Source organism: Bison bison, unplaced genomic scaffold (genome assembly GCF_000754665.1).
Source record: "Bison bison bison isolate TAMUID 2011002044 unplaced genomic scaffold, Bison_UMD1.0 scf7180017864503, whole genome shotgun sequence".
NCBI lineage: Eukaryota > Metazoa > Chordata > Mammalia > Artiodactyla > Bovidae > Bison > Bison bison.
The window spans coordinates 5780204-5806285 of NW_011495061.1; the positions used below are offsets into that span (position 1 = coordinate 5780204).

At 44.0% G+C, this 26082-nt stretch overlaps 1 protein-coding gene across 1 annotated transcript in view; it reads right to left on the minus strand.

The window, feature by feature from the left end:
- SCUBE2 (signal peptide, CUB domain, EGF-like 2) overlaps positions 1-26082 on the minus strand; it is a 67828-nt gene that overhangs the window by 10580 nt on the left and 31166 nt on the right. The window contains exons 10-18 of the mRNA XM_010829375.1: positions 24775-24891; positions 23172-23294; positions 22641-22757; positions 22314-22400; positions 20540-20644; positions 18077-18232; positions 17472-17678; positions 2462-2632; positions 3-94 (exon numbers count right to left, since the gene is read on the minus strand). Of these exons, the coding sequence (XP_010827677.1) occupies positions 3-94; positions 2462-2632; positions 17472-17678; positions 18077-18232; positions 20540-20644; positions 22314-22400; positions 22641-22757; positions 23172-23294; positions 24775-24891 (1175 nt within the window). The remainder of the gene's footprint in view (positions 1-2; positions 95-2461; positions 2633-17471; positions 17679-18076; positions 18233-20539; positions 20645-22313; positions 22401-22640; positions 22758-23171; positions 23295-24774; positions 24892-26082) is intronic.

Genomic DNA, 26082 nt, shown 5'->3' on the forward strand with positions numbered 1-26082 from the left:
GAAGTGCGGCCGGCTTCAGGCTGGAATGTGCCCCGGGCACAGGGCTGGCAGGGTGTGAAGCCATCTGCAGAGTATTCACCAGGTTGGCACAGACCTGGGGGAGGAATGACCCTAGGTGAGCAAGGCCCCCGGGGAGAGCCTGCCCCACCTCTCTGCAAGTGACATCAGAGAGATGTGGGCAGGCCTGTCCGCCTGTGCTGACCTCGGCTCCCACCTCAGCAAGCAGAAGCCTTGTCCTGCCCTTCGGCTGACCCCGATGAAGTGGCTTGTGGGTGCCTGATGTTTACCCACAGGGCAAAGATGGAGACAAGTGTTGACTCTTCTGAAATATGGAGCAGGCCTGAATATGCTGCAGGCTGAGGACTACATGGGCCCAGGGAGCCACTGCACTGCTGGAGCCCCCAGAGAGAGGGTTCTCTGCCTGCAGTCACCCAGCTGATTACATCCTGGGATAAAAAGACTCTTGGTTATGGAAGGGTCCACCGGTTTTTACCAATTTTATTTACTAAGTTACATCTCCTTACATTGAGGAGTCCTGGCCTCCCTCATTTAGTCTACTAAATACAGCCAATCCCATCCACAGTAACAGAGGGACCCAGAGGCATTTATTTAAACACCTGTGTGCGTGCGTGCGTGTGTGTGCGTGCGTGCGTGCGTGTGCGTGCGTGCGTGTGTGTGCGTGTGTGTGTGCGCGCGCGCGCGCGCGCGCATGCTCAGTCACTCAGTCATGTCCGACTCTTTGCAGCCCCATGGACTGTAGCCTGCCAGGTTCCTCTGTCCATGGAGATTCTCTAGGTAAGGATACTGGAGTGGGTTGCCATTTCCTTCTCCAGGGGACTTCGCAAACAAGGGACTGAACCCAGGTCTTCTGTGTCTCCTGCACTGGCAGGTGGATTCTTCACCACTGTGCCACCGGGGAAGCCTTAAACACCTTATTTATTTATTTTAGTTTATGACAAGAATTACAGCCATAAACAAAAGGATTTCTAAAAGCACATATTTACTTAGGAATTAGCTCGTCACTAGCAAGATGCTATAAAAAGAAATCTGTTGTCTCATATTCCTAATCCTCTCTCCTCTATTAATTTTCACAGTTTTATTTCTAACCATAAGTTATAGATATAACAGTATTTAACAAATACACCTGAGGGAGGAGTCTGGAGTCTGTCAGACCTGGGTTCTGATTCTAAATCCTCTGCTCTTTGGCTGTGTGACCTTGAATGAGTCACTTTAACCTCATAAAGTTTTTGTAGTGATACAGCAACCACATGAGTAATTCACTAAACTATCCATAAATGCCTACATGATGCCTGACACAGGTAAGTATTCAATAAATTATTATTACTAGTGTTCTTATTTACTATAAATATGTATATTATTGAGATCACATACAAGTGTGAACAGATGCCCCCAAAGTACCTCCTTATCAATCTTACCATTGGTTCTAGGATTTCATAACAGGCCAAAGTTTATGCTAGAAGTCACACAGTCAGTCTGAGGATCTGATTTTTAAATCAGAAAAGGTCCTGTAGTTGAGTATGGAGTCATTAAGGTGGGAACTAAAGTTGGCCCCAGAGGTCACTAGAAAGAGAGGCAGGGCTGCCAGGGCCCTGGTGCACTCAGCCCTGGACATCACCTAAAAATTTCCAGATCAAATCACACCATCCATTTGAGCCCACAGAGTGTCAGGACAGCTGGCCCTTCTACTGTTTAATAAAGACATTTACAGTAAAATAGGAAAAAAAGCCCATAGAACCCAAGTAAGTGTGGCTCAAGAGTTAATATTTTATAGATGATTAAAAACTCTTCATGGAGTTTTAACAAAATAGCCAGATGGACACTTTTTAAAAAATCAGAGGGGCAAGGAGAAAGTGTAGCATTGAAACATAAACATTACCATATGTAAAACAGCTAGTGGGAAGTTGCTATATAACTCAGGGAGCTCAACTTGGTGCCCTGTGATGACTTAGAGGGGCAGGATGGGGTGGGAGGTAGGAGGGAAGTTCAAGGGGGAGGGGATATATGCATACTTATGGCTGACTCACGTTGTTATATGGCAGAAACCAACACAACACTGTAAAGTAATTATCCTCCAATTTAAAGAAAAAAAGCAATAAGCTATGACTTTGAGATGAAATCTTGAAATAATCAGAGCTACTTTCTCCATTTTTTGACATTTTCAGAGAGTCGCTCCACACTGGTTGATCACTCAGGTCTCAGAGGTTATTTATTTACAGTGATGAAACATGCAGTTGCAACAAATACACATTTTCTCTGCCAGTGTATTATATCAGGTCTTCATTTATTTATTCAGCAAATAAGATGAGCCCAATAAAGTTTCTACTAGTAGGAATTCCATGGTGTAGTACACATTTTCTGCATTAAGATGTTATTTATGCCTTCTGTCTCAACAATGATTTCAGAGACTGGGGGAGTAAGAAGGGACAGATAGAATTCTTACCTCCACATTCAGACACATTCCAAGCTTCTGGGGTCTTCAGGGTCCCAGGACTTCCTGGTCTTGGACATGGTTCGCATGTAATTTGCCCTTCCTCATTTTGGAAGGTTCCATTTGGACATAAAATACAGCGTTCCTGTGCTCCGTCATAATATGTCCCAGCCCTGCAACTGACTAGCCAAAGGGGGAAATGATCTGGTCAGTGAGAGGACAGAGCCAAAGGAAGGATGGTATGAGTGCTGGGGATGAAGGTCAACTGCTGGCATTGACCACACACTTCCCTATACAATCCCCCTGAATACAGAACATGTGCCATCTCTGGTTTCCTTGTGCACACTCATCTGCCATTATCCCTGTCACCCTCTGCTGGGGTGTTTACAGGTCCTTTTTCCCTAAACCTTGAGTTCCTTGAGGGCAGGGATCACAGTGGTCCTCAATAGTTTTGAACACAAGCACTTGATGACATCCCCTACTTCATGGGATTGTCAGGAGTATAAAGGTGAAAATCATTCACTGAACATAGGATTGGTATTGGAATAATAGACAGGTAGGCGACTGAGCGACTTCACTTTCACTTTTCACTTTCATGCATTGGAGAAGGAAATGGCAACCCATTCCAGTGTTCTTGCCTGGAGAATCCCAGGGACGGGGGAGCCTGGTGGGCTGTCATCTCTGGGGTTGCACAGAGTCGGACATGACTGAAGCAACTTAGCAGCAGCAGCAGGTGCTATTAATTCAGGCTACTGGCATTCTAGAAGCCTTCCTAGAAGAGGCCACATCTTCAAGAGGGCTTGAAGGATGAGCAGGAGCTCCCCAGATAGGCAAAGGGGTAGGTTGTAAAGATTCATGTCTGACATATGGGAGGAAAGGGGAGGAAGAAAGTTTGGGGAAGAAAAATAGGTTGAAAAAGTCCTTGAGTATCGGGCCTTTGGATTTTATCCTGAAGGATTGGATTTTATCCTGAAAGAGCCATTGAAAGGCAAGGAATATGACCAGAAGCTGTGTTTTGAAATGCTCACTCTCTGTTGGCTGTGGGTACTTTATTTTCTTGGGCTCCAAAATCACCTCAGATGGTGACTGCAGCCATGAAATTAAAAGATGCCTGCTTCTTGGAAGAAAAGCTATGACCGACCTAGACAGCATATTAAAAAGCAGAGACATTACTTTACCAACAAAGATCCATCTAGTCAAAGCTACAGTTTTTCCAGTAGTCATGTATGGATGTGAGAGTTGGACCATAAAGAAAGCTGAGTGCTGAAGAATCGATGCTTTTGCACTGTGATGTTGGAGAAGACTATTGAGAGTCCCTTGGACTGCAAGGAGATCCAACCAGGCAATCCTAAAGGAAATCAGTCCTGAATATTCATTGGAAGGACTGATGCTGAAGCTGAAACTCCAATAGTTTGGCCACCTGATGCGAAGAGCTGACTCATTGGAAAAGACCTGATGCTGGGAAAGATTGAGGGCAGGAGGAGAAGGAAATGACAGGATGAGATGGTTGGATGGCATCACCGACTCGATGGACAGGAGTTTGAGCAACTCCAGGAGTTAGTGATGGACAGGGAAGCCTGGAGTGCTGCAGTCCATGGGGTCGCAAAGAGTCAGACATGACTGAGCAACTGAACTGAACTGACTGTTGGCTATGGGGAGGGTGATTTCAAGTGTCTTACAGATGAGCAGTGCAAAATAGGATGCTTCATATTTGTAATAATACATTACAAACAGCAAATCCTAGTAAGCATCTCCTGAAAGAATAAACTACAAGGAAGTTAATGCTTCTGATCATATTTTTTGGTGTTGTTAAACAACAAACATCTTATATCTTATTTTAGGATATGATGCTGCTGCTGCTAAGTTGCTTCAGTCATGTCTGACTCTGCGACCCCATAGATGGCAGCCCACCAGGCTCCCCCGTCCCTGGGATTCTCCAGGCAAGAACACTGGAGTGGGTTGCCATTTCCTTCTCCAATGCATGAAAGTGAAAAGTGAAAGGGAAGTTGCTCAGTGGTGTCCAACTCTTAGCAACCTCATGGATTGCAGCCTACCAGGCTCCTCTGCCCATGGGATTTTCCAGGCAAGAGTACTGGAGCTGGTTGCCATTGCCTTCTCCATTTAGGATATGAACATAAAGTAAATACACTGAAGTGGGTTCCCTAGTATAATACTTAAACAACATCATCAGAACCATCAAACAGGCTTTCTGATGGCTAACATTTGTTGACTACTTGTGGTCTATTGGGGCTTCTCATGTGGCACTAGTAGTAAAGAATCCAGCTGCCAATGCACAAGATGTAGGAGATATGGGTTTGATCCCTGGGTCAGGAAGATCCTCTGGAGATGGGCATGGCAACTGTACAATAAGCTTTACATACATTATCTCACTTAGTCCTGGAAACAACCCAAAGGAGCAAGGTGCTATGTTTAGCTTCATTTCACAGAGACTTAGAGACATTAAATAATTTTGCCAAGGTTCCACAACTAATCTGTGAAATACACCTACAATGAGATCAAGAGCTTTGAGTTTAAAGAGGAAAAAGATCATTGAACAAAAGCGCCAACTGAATCACAATTCCAGACTTTGCAAGGATTCTCTATGGGGCATATGGGGAGTTTGACCAGAATAAACACATTTTCTTTTATATCTAAGCTGCCCAGAACTACAAAACAAAATATCACACAATAAAATTAGTTATTATAGCCCTTGAATGTGTGTCAGGGGTAATATTGGTTTTCATCCTACCCTACAAGTGCAATTTGCATATGTACTTTTTCTCTATTACCAGTAATAAAAATCTTTTCATTATTTACTTCATAATCTAAAGAAAACAAAAATGAGACTAAAAAAATCATAGTAAGCTGAAAAATGCCACTTTAAATATTACTTTTACAATGAAAATATCAATCAAGAAAGTCTACACTAAAATCTAAATCTTAATACTTTTTTATATTGTTTATTTGGATTTTCTTTTATAATATTCACATTTTTTAATTTAATTTTATGATATTTTTAGAAAAATTATAAGTGAACTAAACTCTTCCTTTCTTGGCAAAGGACATTATAGTGGATATGATGCACTGAACTGTGGCAGACAGAGCCTGTAATTCCAGACTTAGTCTCTAAATGTAGCCCTACTGGATAATGGTTTCCATAATTACTCTGTTTCAGCTCATCGCCCATGAAAAGCAGGGCTGAATTACGTACTAGGAATCATGGATTTTTATCCTGGGTCCCACCTGACTATTCCAGTGCCTACAACAGACAGTAAATGTGAGCTAACCCCTTCATGACTCTATCAAGCCAACTGTCAGGAAGACTGGAAGAAGTAAATAAAACCAAGGCTGTCTGGGGCTCCTCTAGCCCAAGCCATGTCCATTGTGGGAAAGGCTGTTTTTGTAACACCCATTCACCTAAAGGGACAGTGCCCATATGGACAACAATGATTCCAACAGCCCCACCAATCATAACTTGGAGTCAGATCAGCTTGGTCTGTTATGACCTGGTTCCTACTGTAAAGAGTAACTGAATGGACTCCTGCTGTTCTGGATGTCCACTCCTCCTTAAAACTACTGACTGCCCCCGCTCCAAAACCTTTTTTTTCCCCAAGGTTACATTTTGGGAAGCCTCACAATAACCCACATCTGCTACAATTTTTCAAGTGAGCAAAGAACTGAGAAATGCCCCTCAGGCCACCACCGGCCACACCCCCCCCACCCCCTCCCGAAAAGAAAGCACTGATTCTTTTTTCTCAGTGTGAAAGGCCTGCTCCACATTAACAAACTCGTCACTCACAGTTTCTATTTTCCTTCCAGAGAGAAATACCTACAGACCCACAAAAATAATCCATGCCAACAACCTTCCAGATTAATTTGTTTCTTTCTCAAGGTAAAAATGAGCCAAACACTAAAAAGAAATTCTGAAATGTCATGAAGAGATGCCCAAAAACAGCTCTTTGCAAATGTGCTGAAGATCTGGCCTCAAGAGACCTCCATCCCAGTTCCAGTTGCATCTCTTTTCTCCTTGAGCAGCCGGCTTGTTTTGCTGCCCCAGACAAAGGAGCCAATTGCCCCCAGAACACTTCACGATCACAGCAAAGCTTTTGTGTGTCTTCAGTGACCATTAAAATCCCGTTCTCAAATCCCGCACAGCTGTTTTCTCCTCCTCTTCAAAAAAAAGAAAAAAAGAAAGCTTTTCTGATGCAAAAGGGAGAGACCAGTGGGGACCAGGATTAATGGTGACAAAGAGACCTGAAGGCTGGCCCTCTTTTCAACACCATGGCCTTTGAGTATTTCAGGCTATGGACAAACACTATGGTCTCTCTGCGGTTAAGATGGTGAACCTAATAATAGAGGTCACTCCCCAGCATTTGACTGTTTTCTTAAGGATCACGCCCTACCTTCTGGAGAGCCTCCGGCGGCCCACACGAATTCCCAGGGTCTCTTGGAGCTGCTGCTTTGTCCTGGCTCAGAGGCAACGGCACCCGAGGCAGTGCTGTGGCCTAGGGATCCCGACTTGAACACCTTTTAAACAAGTGTTTCAGAGTGACAGGAAATAGCACCCTCTTGGGTCAAGAGGTTGACTTGTCCTGTCTGTCCAGGTTTTGGTGTGTTCTCAGGTCTCCTATTTGAAAACTTTCTTATAGTTGAGGCGGAGAGAGGAGCCCAGCTTGATGCCTTCCTTGTTGACTTCCCAGGGTATGCTACGTTTTCTTCATGCCTGGTTAATGGGTGGGACTGATTTCACTGCGTTTAAAATGTCTCTTTTGCCCTCAATGTAAATATTTCCCCAAAGATTTACCCCAGCCCCCTTTTTTCTTAGTGTTGGTGACTATCCTCGGGATGTCATCTGTTGTTCTTGTGAAGATTCATCTACTCATTTATTCAATTAAGTACTTAGCACCAGTACTGTCTAGGAGCTGGAGATACAGCAGAGAAGACAGACATGGCCCTGCCCTAAAGGGGCTCTTGCTCTAGTGGAGAATATGGGCAATAAATGAGCAAACAAATAAATATATAGTAGAATGCTAACGAGAGGTAAGTGCAACGAAGAAAATTCAAACAGGGAAGAGAGTAAGGCAAAGACTAGTGGTCTGCATGAATGCTATTTTAGAAGAATAGCTCAGAAAGGCCTCTGTGAGCAGAGATCAGAGTGAAATGAGGGAAGCAGTTTTGCAATGGTCTTGCCTGATAGCAAAAGAGCCAGTGCAGCAGGAACATAGTGAAATGTGCTGGGTGATAGGAGATGAACTCTAAAAGCAAGCAAGGGGCAGATTACATAGATTCTTGAAGGTCTCGGTAAGGAAATTAGCCCTTACTCAAAGTGTGCTGAAGGTTTTGAATGGGGCAGGGACATGATCTGACTTACGTTTCTAAAAGATCTTCTGGCTGCCGTGCGGATAACAGATGGAAGGCAAGCAAGGGTAATGTGAACAATTCAGAGCCCATTGTAATAGACTGGGCAGGAGATGGTGGTGGTTTGGAACAGAGTAGTAAAAACAGAGGAAAAGAAAACTAGTTAGACTCAGGTAAAAAGGCGGATCTGACAGGATTTGCTAATGGATTCAATAAGGAGCATGACAGAACAAGAGAGGTCAAGAAAACTGAGGCTTTCAACTAGAGCAACTAAGCAACAGGGAAGCTAGTTAAAGAGGTGAGGGTGAAGGGGGTTTTGGTGTGGAGTGAGGGAGGAGAAGAAAAGGTTTTGTTTAGACATGTTGAGTTTAAGAAACTTTGAGGCCATGCAAGTGTTGGTATTGAGAAGGCATTCGTTATGCTGGTGGTTTCCAAGCTAGACTACTACACCTCAGCAGTTTACAAAGTATTTTCACATCTATGCATATTAAATTTTACCTAAAAAATAAGACATAAAGAAAGGTTCATTGGTTTAGTATCTAAACCAGACTTACCATAGTAATCATTTTGAAATATATAGAAATATCAAATCACTATGTCATGTACCAGGAGCTAACATAGTGCTATAGGTCAGCTATAATTCAAAAACAAACAAACTCACAGAAAAAGAGATCAGGGTAGGAGAAGGGGAAATTGGATAAGGGTGGTCAATAAGTACAAACTTCCAGTTATAAGATAAGTACTAGGAATATAATGTACAACATGATAAATATAACTGACACTGCTGTATGTAATACACGATAGTTATTAAGAGAGTAAACCCTAAGAGATCTCATCACAAAGAGAAACTTTTTTTTTCATATTTCTTCAGTGCTGTAACTATTTGATCTGATGGATGTTCACTAAACTTACTGTGGTAATCATCTCATGATGCATGGAAGTCAAATCATTATGCTGTACACTTTAAACTTATACTTTGCTGCATGTCTATTATATCTCAATAAAACTGAAAAAAATATATATTTTTTTAAGTTCTTCTGTTTAAAAAAGAAGAGAGATCGGCCCCTCAGTCAGCCCACATCTCCACAAGTCAGACACACATGTGGAGACACAAAATCCCCAAGAAAGAGACCTGCGAGTGGGGAGGTACCGACTGACTCACTTCTTTCCCGTGTCTCGAGAAGAACTTCAATTAGGCCTCGTTGAACAGGTTTCCTGATTATATTATCTGGTCTCAAACAAACAAACCATCACGAAGTAGAAAGCAGCTTCCAACAATTCTTGTAGAAATCCTGGACCCATGATGCAGGACCAGGGATGCAGGCGCAGGTGAGCCCCAGGGAAGCGCAGAATGGACACAGCTTGTTCTCCTGGTACCAGCTCTTGTCAAACCATATCCCAAGATAGGAACAGCAATGATTTAATCAGCTCTGACAAGAAGTGAGCCAAAACTCTAGCAATGAACAAAAGACTATTTGAAAAAAATGATTTACAGCCACTACCGTTAACAATAAACCTTGCTGAGTTGTCAGCATGGTGCCTTCAGAGGCTAGCCAGCTATTTAAAATTTTGTTTATTTAATCTGTATCTCTTTTTTTTAAATGATACATACAATATATTAGGCAATAGTATAAGTATATAATTTTAAAATAAGTAAAAATTCATAAATTCAAAAATATTTCACTGTGTGTGTGTGTGTGTGTGTGTGCGTGTGCGCATGTGTGATAAAACATTCGGCACCTCTAGGACAGGTAAGTTCAGCGGTTAGAGTTGTCGAGGGCAGTTTGGGAGTCACCAGCATATGGTGGTATTTAAAACTATCACAGCGCTGAATGAGGTCATCGAAGAGAGTTAAAAAAAAAATAAGGGATGGGCATGGAGGACTGAGCCCTGGGATCCCTGATGTCTAGAGATAAAAAAATTAGGGGAACCCCAGCATGGGAAATGAAAAGGGAGCAGCCGGTGAAGCAGGAAGAGAACCAGAGGTGTGTGGTGTGTGAACCCACGAGAAGAGTTTCCAGGAGGAGGGAGGGGTCAGCGGAGTCTGGGTGACAGCTGGCAACCTGGATTTGGTAACATGGAAGTTGTTAGAAACCTTGGGAAAAGCAGTTCCCCTGGAGACGTTGGGAATGAAAACCAGGTTGGTTAGGATGGGGGAGAAAATGGTCGATGAGGAAGCAAAGACAGGGAATTTAGACAAGTCTTTCAGGGAGTTTTGCTTGACAGGGGGTCAAAGAAAGGAGGCAGGATCTGGAGAGAAGCAAAAGAAGTCAAAGGAGGATTTGTGCGAGTTTTAAGAAAGGAGTAGGTTTGTGTGCTGTTGGAAATGATCCAGTAGAGAAGGAGAATTCTGAGATGCAGGGTCGGTGGGGACAAGAGCAGGAACATTGCTCTTGAGATGGTGAGAGGGAATGGGCCCTGGAGCCCCAGGGGAAGAGTGGGCCCTAGGAAAGAGTGTGGGCTGTTCATCCCTTTTAACAGGAGGCAAGTCAGAGCAGTGTGGACAGACGCAAGGTGGGGGGGTCAGTCTACACCTGGAAAGGTGACGTCATTTTCCTAGACTCCCACCTGCCTGTGGACATTTCTGCCTGGGAGTCTTGTTGTAACTCAAATTCTACTTTCCCAAGGGGAATGCTTCTCTTCCCTTTCCCTGTCCAAGTCTTCCTACCCCTCTGACTTTATCCTCTTTATAAACAGCATCTCTACACTCCCAGTCACCAAGGCTCCAAACCACATTATCCCAGACTTCTCTTCTCCCTGCTGCAGCATCCTATACCTGGGTCCCTTTTGTCTGTCCCCGATTTTTTATCCCTATGGCACTAGTGTCCTTTGCTCCTCACCATCTCATATCTAGATTACTGCAATAACCTTCCAGTGCACTCCCTTGCTGGCCGTTCCTCCTGGCCCCAGCTCTGTTATTACCCACAGATTCACCTTCCTAAAGTACTTCTCTGACTGCTTCACTCCCTGCCTCAAAAGCCTCCTCGACTTGCCAACCTGCACTTTTCAGTGTCTTCAACTCAAACTCAGCCTTCAGTCTCCTTTTCTGGTATATGAGTGTTCATTCTTTCTCATGCCCTCTCAAGAGCCCATTTTTTTTTTCTGCTTTTCCTATAAATCTTTTGATTATTTCTTCCCCAGTGATCACATTCATCTTACCATTCAACCAACCCACAGGCTTTTTGTCGGTGCCTCCTGCATACGAAACAGGGCTGGGTAAGATGGGGGACATATGGGAAGAAAATGCAGGATCAGAGGCCAAGTCGGAAACCTCTGAGCTCACCCCAACCATTTCCTCATCTCAGTCCCCAATCCAACTTATCACCAAATGCTGTTCACATCTCCTCCTAAATATTTCTCTAATCCACTGTTGCTTTTCTATTCCATCTAGTGCCTTCATGTTCTCAGTATCTCTTATGCAAAGCATTTAGAAGCTCTCAAATAGGCTTTTCTGCCTCCAGTCCTGACCCTCAATTCAGTTGGAGAGCTCTTTCTAGAATATAAATAGGACCTTGTGCTCCCTGATTGAAGCCTCTAATGATACCTGTCACCTACAGATAAACACATTCAAGGTCTCTCATGACTTAGCCATGTTTTTCCCACTAGCCTTGCTGCCCACCACATCCCACCTTCCACTCCAGGGATAGTAATACTGAAATGCCAAAGATTCCCTGTGCACATCTTGCTGGTCCTCACTGCCCAAGGCTGTTCCTCTACCCATTTATGTATCGTCTGTGCTCCCTTTGTGCTTCCTTTAAAGCTCACTGAGGCTTCCCCTCTTTGGGGAAGGCTTCTCTGACTCTTCCCTGGGAGGGTGACAACTTGAGGGATGCTATCTTACTTATTCGGTCCTCCTCAGCACCCACCACAAAGATGGCCCACAGAGGACTCTCCATATGAGTTAGGTATGAGTAGGATAATCACAGGGCATACACAGTACCCAGGAGAGCTGAGAGTATTCAAACTAAGAGTTAGGAACATGGGCTCTTGAGTCAGACCCGAATTTGAATCCTGGCTCTGCCACTTGCTTGCTGCACGACATTGAGAAAACTGCTTACGTTCTCATGCCTTTGTTTCCCTATCTATAAAAATGGGATGATGCAGAATAGACTTGTGACAAGGACTAAATTAGAAGAGTCCTGTAAGGTGCTTAGGGCTTCCCGCGTGGCACTAGTGGTAAAGAATCCACCTGCCAATGTAGGAGACATAAGAGACTCAGGTTCAATCCCTGGGTCAGGAAGATCCCCTGGAGGAGGGCATGACAACCCATTCTTGGTATTCTACAGTATTCTTGCCTGAAGAATCCCATGGACAGAGAAGTTAGTTAGAGTCCACAGGGTCGCAAAAAGTCAGAAGTGATTGAAGGGACTAAACACACACACAGGTAAGGTGCTTAACAAAGGGCTGAATGCATTAAGTGTTCAATAGATGTCAACATTTTACTAAATTATGTTTTTTAAACTGTTTTAATTAAATGAATTTCCTATCAAGTCTAGGTGATAAATATTAGTTTAATATTGGTCTATATATACCACTTACATTTTCCTTGATTTAAAACAGAAATTTTCCACCTGCTCAATTCCAAGTAATTTCTGTTTTGAAAAAATTAAGAAGAAAATACCTGGCTTCTCCCTTCCTCAGGCCCTTTGCATGTGCTGCTGTGTCCTCTGTTCATGCACCCCCTGCTTCCATTGGGTTTGCATGCTCAGTTCTTCCTTCTCACTTAGGTCTCAGCTCAAACGCAACCTGCTCTGGCAGCCTTCCTTGAATACCCTGTAAAGAGCAGAAATCTCTCCTCCCCTCTGACACTTTCTGTTCTATTAGTTCAATAGCACTTATAATTTCTGAAACTATCCTTTCCGTTCCTTTTTGATTACCCATCTCTCTGCATTAGAATGTGAGCTTCATAAAAGCACAGTTTTCACCCATTATATTCTTATTGCTTCATCCCAAGTTCTTATTGTGGCACAGAGTGGGATCTCAATAAATTCTGTTTGAATTAATTTTTCCCAACTGCTGCAGAAGAAAGCTACTACTATTAACATTTGAATTAAACTTTTCTAGTTTCTCAAGGACCCAGGCACTAGAATACTTCCCAGTTTGCCAGTTGTCTGGGTTGTCTTTTTAAAATTTCGGCAAGTTTCAAAATAATCAAATACAAAAATTTATACTTTAGCAAGTATATTTCTTAAATAATGTATCCTTTATGAAAGGATAAATAGCTATGAAAGAAAAAGAGAAATCCAAGTCATTATTAATTTTTCTTTAGATACAAAGGACTTTATGAATTACTACAAGCTTGAGGAATTTGTTCCTTGGAGAATATAGTTGCTATTTTTTTTTTTTTTGCCATCTTGCTAAAATTGATCACAGATGGTACAAAGATCACTTGCAGAGCGGGCTGTCCTCAAAGTCCTTAAATAATGAGACTTTACTATATAAAATTATTATAAGAAAGAAAATGTTTGATCAGACGTGACTATGTTCTTTGATAAAACTTGGGGCCTTAAATTTTATTTTTTAAAAATTATGTTGGAAAAACAAAAACTTCAATGGAAAGATAGCTAAAGAAAATGGATATTCTTAGAAGAGGAAATCAAAATGGCCACAGAGATATGACAGCATACTCAGTTTTACTAATAATCAAAGAAAAACAAGTTCAAATGACCATCATTTTTACTTATCAGATTTGCAAATCTGAGTTGCAAATTAAAAAGATCAATAAAATATAATCCATGTTACCAATGATGTGGGGCAATAAGCACTCAATCACAATGTTGGGGGGAGTATATATTAGTATGTTTTTGGAGGTTGAATTAGCAGTATCTATTCAGTTTTAAACATGTACGTCCTTCGACCTGCAATTAAACATCTACAAGTCTATCTTCCAGAAATATTGGTCTGTGCACAAAAAGAATATTTATTGCAGCATTGTTGGTAATAGAAAAATTAGGAATAGCTTGATTAAATGTCACCCTCAGGAGTATGGCTAATAAATACTGGTGTCTTAAGACAAACGTAGACCAGGAAGCTTTAAAAGAAGTACGACAGCTCCTCGGTTAGCATGGGAAGGTGGCCATGATCTACTCTGTAGTTAAAAACAATATGCAGTATGTTAAAATTGCATTGATATATTTTTTACTGTTTTATCACACACAAACCTTCAGCCTGTTTTTAATACAGCAGCCAAAGTTATCCTTTTCAAACATAAGTCAGAACCTTGTTATCGCTCTGCTAAAACCCCTTCTCAGGTTTTTCTCTTACTCAGATTCAGAGTCCTCACCACTGTTTCCACTCCCCACATGCTCTGGCCCTGTGCCTCTGCTCTGACTTTCTTCTTTCACCCTCCTTTACCCAGCTCCCATCACCCCAGCCTTCTCCTCGGTGCCTCGGGGTTTTAGTCTCACTGTTTCCTTTACCCGGGGCTCTTCCCCTAGAAGTCCTCACTGCCGGTGCCTCCCACCCTTCACATCTCTCCCCAAATATCACTTTTCAATGACCACAGCCCCTGAGCATAGTCTGCATTTTGGCAGAGTACCTTCATCCCCACCCCTCCCCTTTCCCTGGCATTTTCTTTTTGTTTGTTTTTATTTTATGGCTGTGCTGCGTGGCATGACCAGGGATCAAACCTGCACCCCTCTGCATTGCAAGCGTGGAGTCTTAACCGCTGGATCACCAGGGAAGTCCTACCTCGGCATTTTCTATTCCACTTCCTTGCTTACCTGTTCTTCACTCCCTCACCACTATTTGCTACAGGATATACTTTCTTCTTTATTGGTTTGTGGCCTGTCTCCCTCTTCTAGAACTCTAAACTCGGCAAGGGCTGAGATTTTTGCTCTTTTTTGTCTCGTTGCTGGATTCCAGCACCTAGAATAGTGCCTGGCACACATTTGGTGCCCAATAAATATTCGTTGAATGAATAAATAAAATTTCATTTTTATATCTGCATAAAAACAGATGTAGAAAAATCCACAGCAAACTATTGACAGTGATTATTTCTGGGGAGTGGGGTTAGAAGCTGATTGGAAAATTTCCATCCTGTGTACATTTCTATATCATTTGACACATGTACCACTTATAGGTAATTAAAAACTAAATAAAAAATACTTTAAAGGAAAAACATAACAGTCCCATCTCTCCTTCTAGGTGACTCAAAACACTCTTTGGGCTCTTTTCTAGAAACATAAATGGACAGTAGCTCACCAGGCTCCTCTGTCCATGGCATTCTCTAGGCAAGAATACTGCAGTGGGTAGCCATTCCCTTCTCTAGGGGCTCTTCCTGACCCAGGGATTAAACCCAGGTCTCCTGCACTGCAGGCAGATTCTTTACCATCTGAGCTACCAAAGAAGTCCCAGAAATATAAAATAATTCCCCAAAAGAATTATCCTCCATTTGTCTTCATTGCATGTGCTATCAGAGTTCAGAATATACCAGTCAGCCTGGTCTTTATGAAGTTCTAACACCATTAGTGCAGGACTTCTCTGGTGGCTCAGATGGTAAAGAATCTGCCTGCAATGCTAGAGATGTGGGTCTGTGGGTTTGATCCCTGGATCGGGAAGATCCCCTGGAGAAGGGAATGATTACCCCCTCCAGTATTCTTGCCTGGAGAATTCCATGGACAGAGGAGCCTGGTGGGTTACAGTCCATGGGGTTGCAAACAGTTGGACACAACTGCATTAATCGACCAGGAATATAAGACAGACACACACACACACACACCATGGTTTGCCGTAGCCAGGAGTCTGCTGGGTAAAAAGCCTTTCCAGCTAACTCAACTGACCCTTCTTTATACCCACTTCCTCCCTCCAGCAGGCGGAAAGCTTCACTGGTAGTTCCTTGGGCTGTGTTCCTTGACATCGTAAAATCGTCAACACTGCTATCAGACGGGGTGAACCTGTAGTCCCTTGCAGGCTACAGAATTCATCCAGTGCTAGAGGGAGCTCTTGAGACAAGACACGTGGCCTCTCGTAGAAGCAAATCCAACCCAACTCGGCATGACAAGCACCTCAGGATATCACACACACAACAGCCACACTGACCTCGTACTGTGTGTCTTCCATGAGTGGCCACAGTCATGAGGCCTCTGTTAAGTAACTCCTGATCCTCACCGTGAGCTCTTTATTCCCCAGAAGCATGCCCATAGTAGTATTAATAATACTCTCACTGGGAGTTGTTCCCCAAGGCCCTTGACATTAGCTTTTTCTGAACTCTTAACTGGCCATAAAAGCTCCCTGGCGAGCTTGCAGGATCCTCTACCTCCAGGACAGCATTTGGGGGATGAGGGGTGCCATACAGCTCTGAGAGGCCAGAAGCAGGACAGACCTGCCTGTCCCTGACAGTTTCTGCAGCTCACCCTAGAAACCAGGGCAGCAACAGCCAATTCTCATCACCATTTTGGTATGAAAACTGGAACTCTTCGAATTTTAAGTGAGAACAAATCAACCAGCTGGGTTGTTTTTAATCTTTTTTTTGTTTTTCAAGTGAGTCAGCTGGAATGAGAGTTACAACTATTTGAGAACAGCCCCCTGGTAGACAGTTACCACCTGATTTTACACATGATTTCCAGTATGTTTTGGCAAAGCAACAGAATAGGGATGTGGAGCTATTGCTGACAACTTTTCTGAACAAGTGCCTCTGGACTTAGCTTTGCTTCTTTTGAAACACTGATTTATTACTCCTTAGCTCAAGCTTCATTTCTCAGGCCTTGCTCCTCTAATGACACTTTAGAAAGGACATCACTTTACTCTGGAGGGGTCTGCTTATTGAAATTCACCTTTCTTTGGGACCAGAGCACAGGGTTTGGAGTAGGACCATCCATGTGACCTTGAGCAAGAACACTTACCCCTCTGAACTCCAGTTTGCTCTTCTGTAAAATGCAGATAATAACACTGCCTGGTCAGATGACTATAAGGATTGAATGAAGTAATGCAGATAAAGTGCTTAGTGTTATGACTGTCACAGGTGAAGCCTCAAATCATTACATTACTATAAAGTGAGACCCTACTTTTCCCCCCATCTAAGACTCCTTCAGTAGAGTCTCCCATAATTGCCCAGAACAATCTCTCACAACAAACACACCTCAAGACTGACCACCTTGGAACCTCCTGCCCAGATTCCTCTTGCCTAGAACTTCATCAGAAACTTGGGCCATAGTTCAGGGATCTCATAAAGCAGCTGAGGATCTCTAGCCTCTCCCCTCCACAAAATTATAGACAAGAGTTTGTTAACTGCCATCATGGGTCAAACCATAGGGAGATGATAGGGGAACTGTTGAGAGTGGAATGTCGAGAAGGCTCAGTGATGCCTTATATTTGCAGTCTTGCCCCAGCTGGGGGAACCACAGTGCTTTGAAGACCACGGTCCCTCAGACCCTTAAAGGACAACCCTCTCTCTTCTCATCAGCCCTGCCTCTTCCATCCCATCCCTCAACTCAACTGACATTTACTAAGTGCCAGGCACTACTCCTTGTGTTCAGGGGCTCCTGATCCAGTAGGCAAGGGCAATACCAAGTGTAGATCTCAAATGAGGGTGGGGATCCCAGGTGTTCTCTGGAAGGAGCCTGGGGAGAAAGGATGGGCCAGACTTGCTTATGGCTACCTTTAGTGTTTTTGGAGCTCAAGAGAGTTCTATTAGTAAAAATGTCCCGGCTAGCAGGCCACTCACCACACTGGTTTCCTCCATGGTCCTGGCCCATTGCACAGGACTCTATCTGGCGTTCAGATGTTCGGGGAGACTTTTTAGCCACTTCAAGGTTCACGCCTGAGAGCTGGAGGTGCAGCTGCTCCCTGTGGGCAGCCTTCCGGAGAGTGCGGATGGCCTTCCGGAGCCGCTTCTCTGTTCGCTTTACGATGCAACTGAGATCACAAGACACTGCAGAAACCAGAGAGTGCGGTGGAGGGGAGTTCAGGCTGCTGTACATATCTGCTGGACTATGTCTAGACCGACTGCAGGGCCTACCAACACTCACAGCCCCCTGCAGACAGCATGGGGAGAGACATGGAGCTGGGCACCTAGCAGGCTGGGCAGCATTTGATTCAAACAGAAATTTGTTGGCCAAAATGGTAGCTTTGAGTTTTGATGAGGCAGATAAAATCATCAGGTTCCAAACAAATTCAGTGTAGTTTGGGGGTAAACAAACAAACAAAAAAAAACAGGAGATACTTAAGTGAATGCACAATTTCCCCCCACAAGAATGATGAAGAGCAAAAGGCAAAGAAACAGGAGAAAGCTGTAAGAAGCCTGGCACCAGAGACTATTTTCAAACCAACCTGTCACCTCCTTTTGGTTAGTTTCAAGCTCAAACTCAACAGTGATAAACATTTCCTTAGGGGCGTTCGGTCGGCCAGGGCCTCCTGGGACTTGCTTGCCAGAGCTGCATGTAAGGTTTGCGTAGCGGAAGCTCTCTTTTACTGAGCTGTGCTTCTCTGTATGGAGAAACAAAATTATCGGAAGCCAAATCCTGGCAAAGCACTCAGCTGAACATTCGCTCAAACTCTGTAAACATTTCATTAGAACAGCTCTCTGGGGACCAGATGATTAACTCCAGATGCCAAGACACTGCAAGCCCTCAGCCTGGAGCACGATGACATTATAATCCTGAAGAGCCAGTACTGCCTCCTATGTAACTTTACCATTAGCTCTCGAAACTGATTTTCATGAACAGATGCTTGATGTTTCTGAATGACCAGCCACACATGTGGAAGACTGGAACCAAAGGTTGTCTTGCCTTCCTGACTGGTGGTTTGCTAAGGTGCATTCATGTTCTCAGGGTTCATTTCTTTAAAGCTGAACTATGATGCCTCAAGCAGGGGCTGAGTCTTCAAGTACGGAACGAGCATGAGAGTAGAAAGGAAATTAACTCCTGCTTTCAGGCAAACTGACCTTGGAGTAATTCCAACTCAAAGAGAAAGCTGGAAAGCACATCAACAGTGACGACTCATTTTGAAATAACCAGGAGCAATAAATGGCACAAAGATCAACAGATCCAAACAGTCATGAAGGCACACAGGACAGGAGTGAAGGTGTTATGTAAGGCTTTGGACATGCTCGTTTCTGACCCTCACTCCTCATTCCATGACTTCCAGTGAATCTTTTGACTAATGATTGTTAACCAGAACCAAAGAGCAGATCCACATACAATCCATACAATGAACTAATCTCAACTGAACTGATGAATTATCTGTATCATATTCTTCTCTTAACATTATAAGGATGTTCAAATCAGCAGGGCATCAGGGTCAAAGGAAGGAGAAGGCAATTAATTTTTCCCTAAAGATCCATCTTACCTCTCAAAAGGCTCACTTCAAATCTCAAACTGGATAGATGTTCATTTTGAACCTCTTTCACTTTCTATTTTCTCATATCTATTTAAAAATTTTTTTATTTTGAAGTAAGCTTAGATGTATAGGAAAGTTTCTGAGAGGGTATTCAGAGTTCTCACACACTCTTCATCCAGTGTTCTCTAATATTAACATCTTATATTTACATGTATCTTTATCAAAACTAAGAAATTAACATTAGTATAATACCATTAAATAAACTAAAGACCAAATCTATCTTTAAATAATGCTTTCACCCTCTGATTAAAAGTATAAATGCTCACTATTGGGGAATTTGGAAAATTCAGCAAAAAAATTAAAATCACTCAACATCCTTCTACCTAGATTTAACCCACTAATAAGGACATGGTGAGTTTTCTTTGTTTTTCTTCTACTTATACTTTTTTTTTTTTTACACAGTTTAGGTTATATTAGATATACAAAATGTGACTCTTTTTTTCATCTTTATTATAACATTTTCTAATGTCATTAAACATTCTTTGAAAACCCATAATTAACAGCTGCATAATATTCCATCAAGAAAACCCATAATTAATAGCTGTGTAATATTCAATAAAATGTTGCTGCTTAGTTGATAAGTTGTGTCCAACTCTTTGCGACCTCATGGGCTGTAGTGCCCAGCCTCCTCTGTCTGTGGGATTTCCCAGGCAAGGATATTGGAATGGGTTGCCATTTCCTTCTCCAATTCCATCAAATGGAGATGCCCAAATTAATCTTGGTTAGTTACTTAAAATAGGCAGCCAGATGTGACTACAGTGACTATGCTTTTATTTGTTTGTATGATTTATTTGAGGGTAGACTAGTGAAAGAACCCTCCCTAATACATGAATCCTGATTTTTCTTTTATTCTCTAAAATTATTCTATGAACTAATACTGGAAATGTGAGCTGGGGAGAAAGAGGAATGTTGGATGCTGCTCTTTCCATAAAGCCAGGTCTACTTGGAAAGTATTTGTTCTGCTGAAGCCAATGGCATCACTGCCTCCAAAGATGAGATCCAGCAGAAAAGCTGGATATGATATTTTTGTTCACCAAAGATGATCCTTTCTGAGCCAAACCTTTTTTCATTTCTTTGGATTATATTTTAAGCAAACTCTAAGATCTAGAAATTTTAACCCAATATGATCACAAGTTACTAATGCATCTTAAGCCCATATTGATTGCTATTAACTCACAGATTTCCCCAGAGGTTCACCCTCTGTACCCTGCAAAGGAGGTCCTAATGTGTAACCCCAGGGGCATATGGAGCTGCCAGGCAGGGGTCTTCTTCCTCTTGAGAAGAGAGTCCATAGAGAGTCTGAACAGTAGGATCCCATCTGAAGGGCTCTGCTGGCTACAGATCCCTTCCCCGGCATGCAGACACACTTCCTGCACCAGCCGTCTGATTCCATACCTGGGAGGACTGGTCGCAGACCCTCAGGAAACAGCTCAGCCTTTTTCAAACTACATTTGCCTTCATTTAGCTTAAAGGTTACACTTGTCCTGACGGTGGCGACATCTTCAGAAAGAAACAAGTGAGAGAGGTTACCTTTGGAGGCAAAGGAATGAAAATCCCAGCGGGTCACAGCAAGTTGTCCATTGCTGGAAGCATACCCTGAGCCCCTCTCTTACACTGAGACCAAGGAAGACTGGGATCCGGGGGCACCCATGACCCTGGGACGATCGGCACCAGGAGCCTCCTAAGAGTTACGCTTGTCCCTTCATCTAAGATGAATCCAGCGCTCAAACATAACAAAGGAAGGGCCAAAAACAGCCTCAGCAGTGAGATGAAAAATGAGGTCATTTCTGTGCCTTTCCAAGAAGGAAGGCCAGAATCCCCCAGTTCACATTTGGACAAGACAGTGGAGAAAAATGGACAGGCAGGTTCTCCTCAACAAGCCCGTCCTGGGAGGGCAGGGCTGAGGGAGCCACCATTCCAGACAAGGACAGCATCACTAAACACGGCCAGGACTCTCAGGGTCTGTGAGGGAGCAAAGGGCCTGCTGTGAGGGCCTCACATAGAACGTTCTGCTCTGCTTCCACAGGCAGTCTTAACCTTGTGTTGGACTCTGGAGCCAATGACCAGGATTCCCATTCCAGCCCTTCGATTTGTGATGAGAACTTGAGCAGGTTACTCAGTCTCCCTAAGCCTCAGTGTCCTCATCCACAAAACAGACAGTCCCTACACTACTGAAGCTGTTACAAGAACTAAATGAGGTAACGCAAAACAACAACAACAAAATGTTTAGCCTACTGTCTGGTAACTGTTAACGATTTGCTTGCCCACCCTTAGGGCGGCCTTAATTTCTAAGTGAAACAGACCATAATGTCCCCTCTGACTGGGTGTAAGCATCGCACAAGAAGAGCAGTGAAGGGCAATGCTCAAGACTGGATCCAGGCTGCCTGGTCAACATCCTGGCTCCGCTAGTGTCCCATCTGACTCACTTTCGATATGCTACTTCACCTCGCTAAACCTCAGTTTCTTCATCTGGTTAATAAAAATAACAATAAAATAGCCCCAGAGGGCTATCGTGTGGATTATAATAAATCAGCTTGCACATGTTTTAACTGCTCCATCAATTCAACACAAGCTGTTATTATCATGGTCTGAGCTTCTATCTTTGCTTAAACGCATAGTATGGACATCTAGAACCATTTCCTTATTTAGATATTCTCATGACGTCATCACAAACCCGTCTAAATCTGGAAGAACAAGACCTCTGAAGAGCTTCAAAGGTTACTCTTTGTCTTTTGATAAACCGAAAAGGGTTTGGGCTTCTTTCTCTTGACAGGATCCTTGCTCCCTTGTCATGCTCATGTCTCCACCAATGCCAGGCACCCCAAGTACCTGTTTTTTCCTGCTGGGCCTCTGAGGGGCTCTACGGTACCAGAAGCTGGGAAGACCCGAGTCTCCTGGCCCCAGAGCTACACGGCCCTTTGCCCAATATTATGACCCACCAGAGCTGCACAGAGCCTCCTGACAGAGTGGACACTCAGTAAGTGTCTGCTATGTGGTGAGTCAGATCGCAGGCACCGAGGCTGCAGGCAAGAACATCCTGTAACATGCTCGTGGCATCAGAGAGATTAGGAGAAAAGAAAACAAAGCCAACACCCAAGAACAGCACCCCACAAATGAAGCCCATCAAACACAGTGAGCCCCAGAGACAACACGCAGATTTGGTAATTACCCCCGAAAGCGGAGTCATTTGATTTTTGCTGTTTGTTCCTGAGAGGAGAGGAAGAGCCGCAGGTGACAGAATAGGCCTCTTGCAGTCCTGACAGACAGAAGGTGGGTTGTCAGCATGTGGGCGAGATTACAGGCTCTCCTGCCGGAAGCTCAAGTCCCTCCCTCCCCCCGCTCCACGTGAACCACTAGAAAAACCCCCAGAAAACAGGGTCTCAGAGCACAGGCCTCCAGGGGCCAGGGAGCAGCTGGTCAAATACTTGGAAGACCTGTGAGGGCTTCTAACACCTAGAGCCAGGAGGGCCTGGCCCCGGGCCTGGGACCCACTCACCTGGAGAGAGGTGAATGCCAGAGTGACATCTGAGGAAGCACCTGTCTCCTCCACCACTTTTACCGCACTGCAGGGACACGTGGGGTGACAGGCTAGTGGGCAGGCCCCCCTTCACTTCTAGACAGGACAAAATGCAGACACTTACAGAGAGAGAAGGACACTTCCTGGTGAGACCAGGCCAGCTGACTCCCACACACCAAAGACCCGAGCAAAGAAGGCAGCGCTGATGCCCAGCCCAAAACACAGACACTCGCTTATTCCCCACCACCCCGCCCAGGGTAAAGGAGCGTCTGGTTTACTATTCTTTTCATATGGAAAAGCAAACAGAAGTGAGTTCCAACCTACGCTGAAGCACAGAAGGAAACACCAAAGAGCCTGCAAAGTATCTCCTGTTTTTGAACTATTTAAAGATGGGCTGCTGCAGCTGAGGGCAGGAGAGTTCAGTCGAGGACTGGCCGGCACACGCCGGGTCCAGGGGGGCGTGGCGAGAACTGCTGGGCTGCGCTGAGCCTGAGCCGCAGGGACTCTTACCCACACAGTCCTTTGTATTCCAGTGGAGCTTGTACCCAGAGTGGCAGTGGCATTCGTAGCTGCCCACAGTGTTCACACAGACCTGCTGACAGCCTCCGTTGTTGACGCTGCACTCGTTGGTGTCTGGGAAGTAAAACACTCTCCTGTCACAGCCGTCTGTCGCTGACCTCGTCTGACAGTATCCCTCCATCAAGGAAGAAGCAGGAGGGGAGTCACGTGACTGAAACTCACTAAGGGAACGTGCTGATTGCCTTCAGAACGTGCACCTGGCACCAGCTGACCCCCTCCCCATTCAGTGGACTTCCTGGCAGGAACCTCACCAGGATGATCTCAAGTTCCATTCTTGACCAAACAGTTGCCCCACGGAGCACACTGAGAAAGGGTCACACTCTACTCTCAGGGTCCAACTCAGCCACAGCACAGGCCCCTAAGTTAAAACTCCACTGTCTTCCTGAGTTACATCCCGAGGGAGATAGAGAGAATGAGGATTCTCCACTTGATAGTTTATAAAGTTAGGGTATAGATAAAAAAAAATGCCCATGTGCCACAACTAGAGAGTCTGTGTGCTACAATGAAGACCTAATGCAGCTAAATAAATAATAATTAAATTTTAAAAAATAAAGCAGTTATGCTGTCAAAATTTTGGCATTAAAAAAGAAAAATGATGTGCACTAATCCCCATCAACCTGAGACTGAGTCCAAGTTGGAAGGTGACTCCAAATAAAACGCAGATACATATTCATATTCAGGAAACATTTCCTTGAACTTTCTTGATGGACTGGAGAGTATGTCTTCAGCCATGACGGGTATGTTTTGAAAAGGGGGAGAGAAACAACACTATTTATGACAAATTACTACTATCCATTCTTCCTAAGGACATAGGACACAAGGATCGGGTAGGAAATACTTAGATCAGTGGTTCCCATATCCTCAAATCTCCAAAATCACCTTGGAAGTCTAGCCATTTAGAATCAGAATCAGAATCTGCATTCTCAAAGATTGCTAAATGCATCTGATGATTAGAGGGCGCAGAGTGACACCAAGTCTGACTTGGGCTATAGTCGACTTAGCCGTAAGATCATGAGACATCAGAAGATGTTGCTTCAAGGGCTCAGCAGAGACATAGGGTCCATGGTCCCACTTCCAGATGAGAGGCCTGCACGAAGACCAGCTCAAAGAGCTCGAACCAAGCCCCACAGCCAGCCCCTATGCACAGTAAGACTGTGGGATCAGCTGGTGCACCGCCAAGCCTCTCTGAGGACTGTGACTTTACTATCTGTTGGGAAGTTCCAGCAGACAGTGCATCAGCTCTTGAGAGACCCTCCATTCTCTGAGTACAACAGCATCAATAAAGTCCATAAAGCATTCACCACTGAAAGAACTCAGTTCTTTTCTCTGCTCCATCTCACACTTGATGAATTAAAGGGATCAATGTGAGAAGATTTCCCATAGCAGATGCTTCCCTTGAACTGAGGGACTCCCTACTACTGTTAAGTGACTGGTATGTCCAGTCCAGCTCCCAAGGTAGAAAAATTGGCCCTGATCTCAGGAAACCTTAGGAGTAAGGCCCAGCCTCATGTGACTCTAGAGGGACTCTGCTCACCTCCGCAGTGGGTAAAGCCATAGAGGGTGTACCCTTCGCTGCAAGCACATGTGAAGGTGCCCGGGTGGTTGATGCAGCTGTGGTCACAGGTCCTATCCAGAGAGCATTCATCCACATCTGTAATTGTCAAAGGGAGAGGGGAGCTGAAACTGACTCTGAGGGACAAGCGGAGAGAAAAACAAGCTTATAAGAACACTAGTTGCTGACCAATACAATAAAAAAAACAGAGCAAAGAATTATCTATCAGCTCTCCCTGCTCACTTGTATTAAAGAAAGTGTTAAGCAACCCACAAGAAGTATATTCACAGCCAGGACCCTTATTTCCAAGTGCTATTGCAAACTAAAAAGCTCAGTGGGTCTCTCTCACCCATGCTTATTTGCAGGGCTGAGCAATTCAAGATACTGAAATGAAGTCAAGTGAAATAACATACCTAAAAGTGAAAGAGAAGTGAAAGTCACTCAGTCATGTCCAGCTGTTTGTGATAGCAAGGACTGTAGCCCACTAGGTTCCACCATCCATGGGATTCTCCAGGCAAGAATACTGGAGTGGGTTGCCACACCCTCCTCCAGGGGATCTTCCCCACCCAGGGATCGAACCCTGGTCCCCCTCACTGCAGGCAGATTGTTTACCATCTGAGCCATCAGGGAAGCCCTAACATACCTAAAAATGGTTGTAAACTATTAAGGTGCTGCCTGTGCGCCAAAGCCTTTGACTGTGTGGATCACAATAAACTGTGGAAAAATCTTCAAGAGATGGGAATACCAGACCACCTGACCTGCCTCTTGAGAAACCTGTATGCAGGTCAGGAAGCAACAGTTAGAACTGGACATGGAACAACAGACTGGTTCCAAATAGGAAAAGAGTACCTCAAGGCTGTATATTGTCACCCTGTTTATTTAACTTATATGCCGAGTACATCATGAGAAACGCTGAGCTGGAAGAAACACAAGCTGGAATCAAGATTGCCAGGAGAAATATTAATAACCTCAGATATGCAGATGACACCACCCTTATGGCAGGAAGTGAAGAGGAACTAAAAAGCCTCTTAATGAAAGTGAAAGAGGACAGTGATAAAGTTGGCTTAAAGCTCAACATTCAGAAAACAAAGATCATGGCATCTGGTCCCATCACTTCATGGGAAATAGATGGGGAAACAGTGGAAACAGTGGCTGACTTTATTTTCCTGGGATCCAAAATCACTGCAGATGGTGACCGCAGCCATGAAATTAAAAGACGCTTACTCCTTGGAAGGAAAGTCATGACCAACCTAGATAGCATATTCAAAAGCAGAGACATTAATTTGCCAA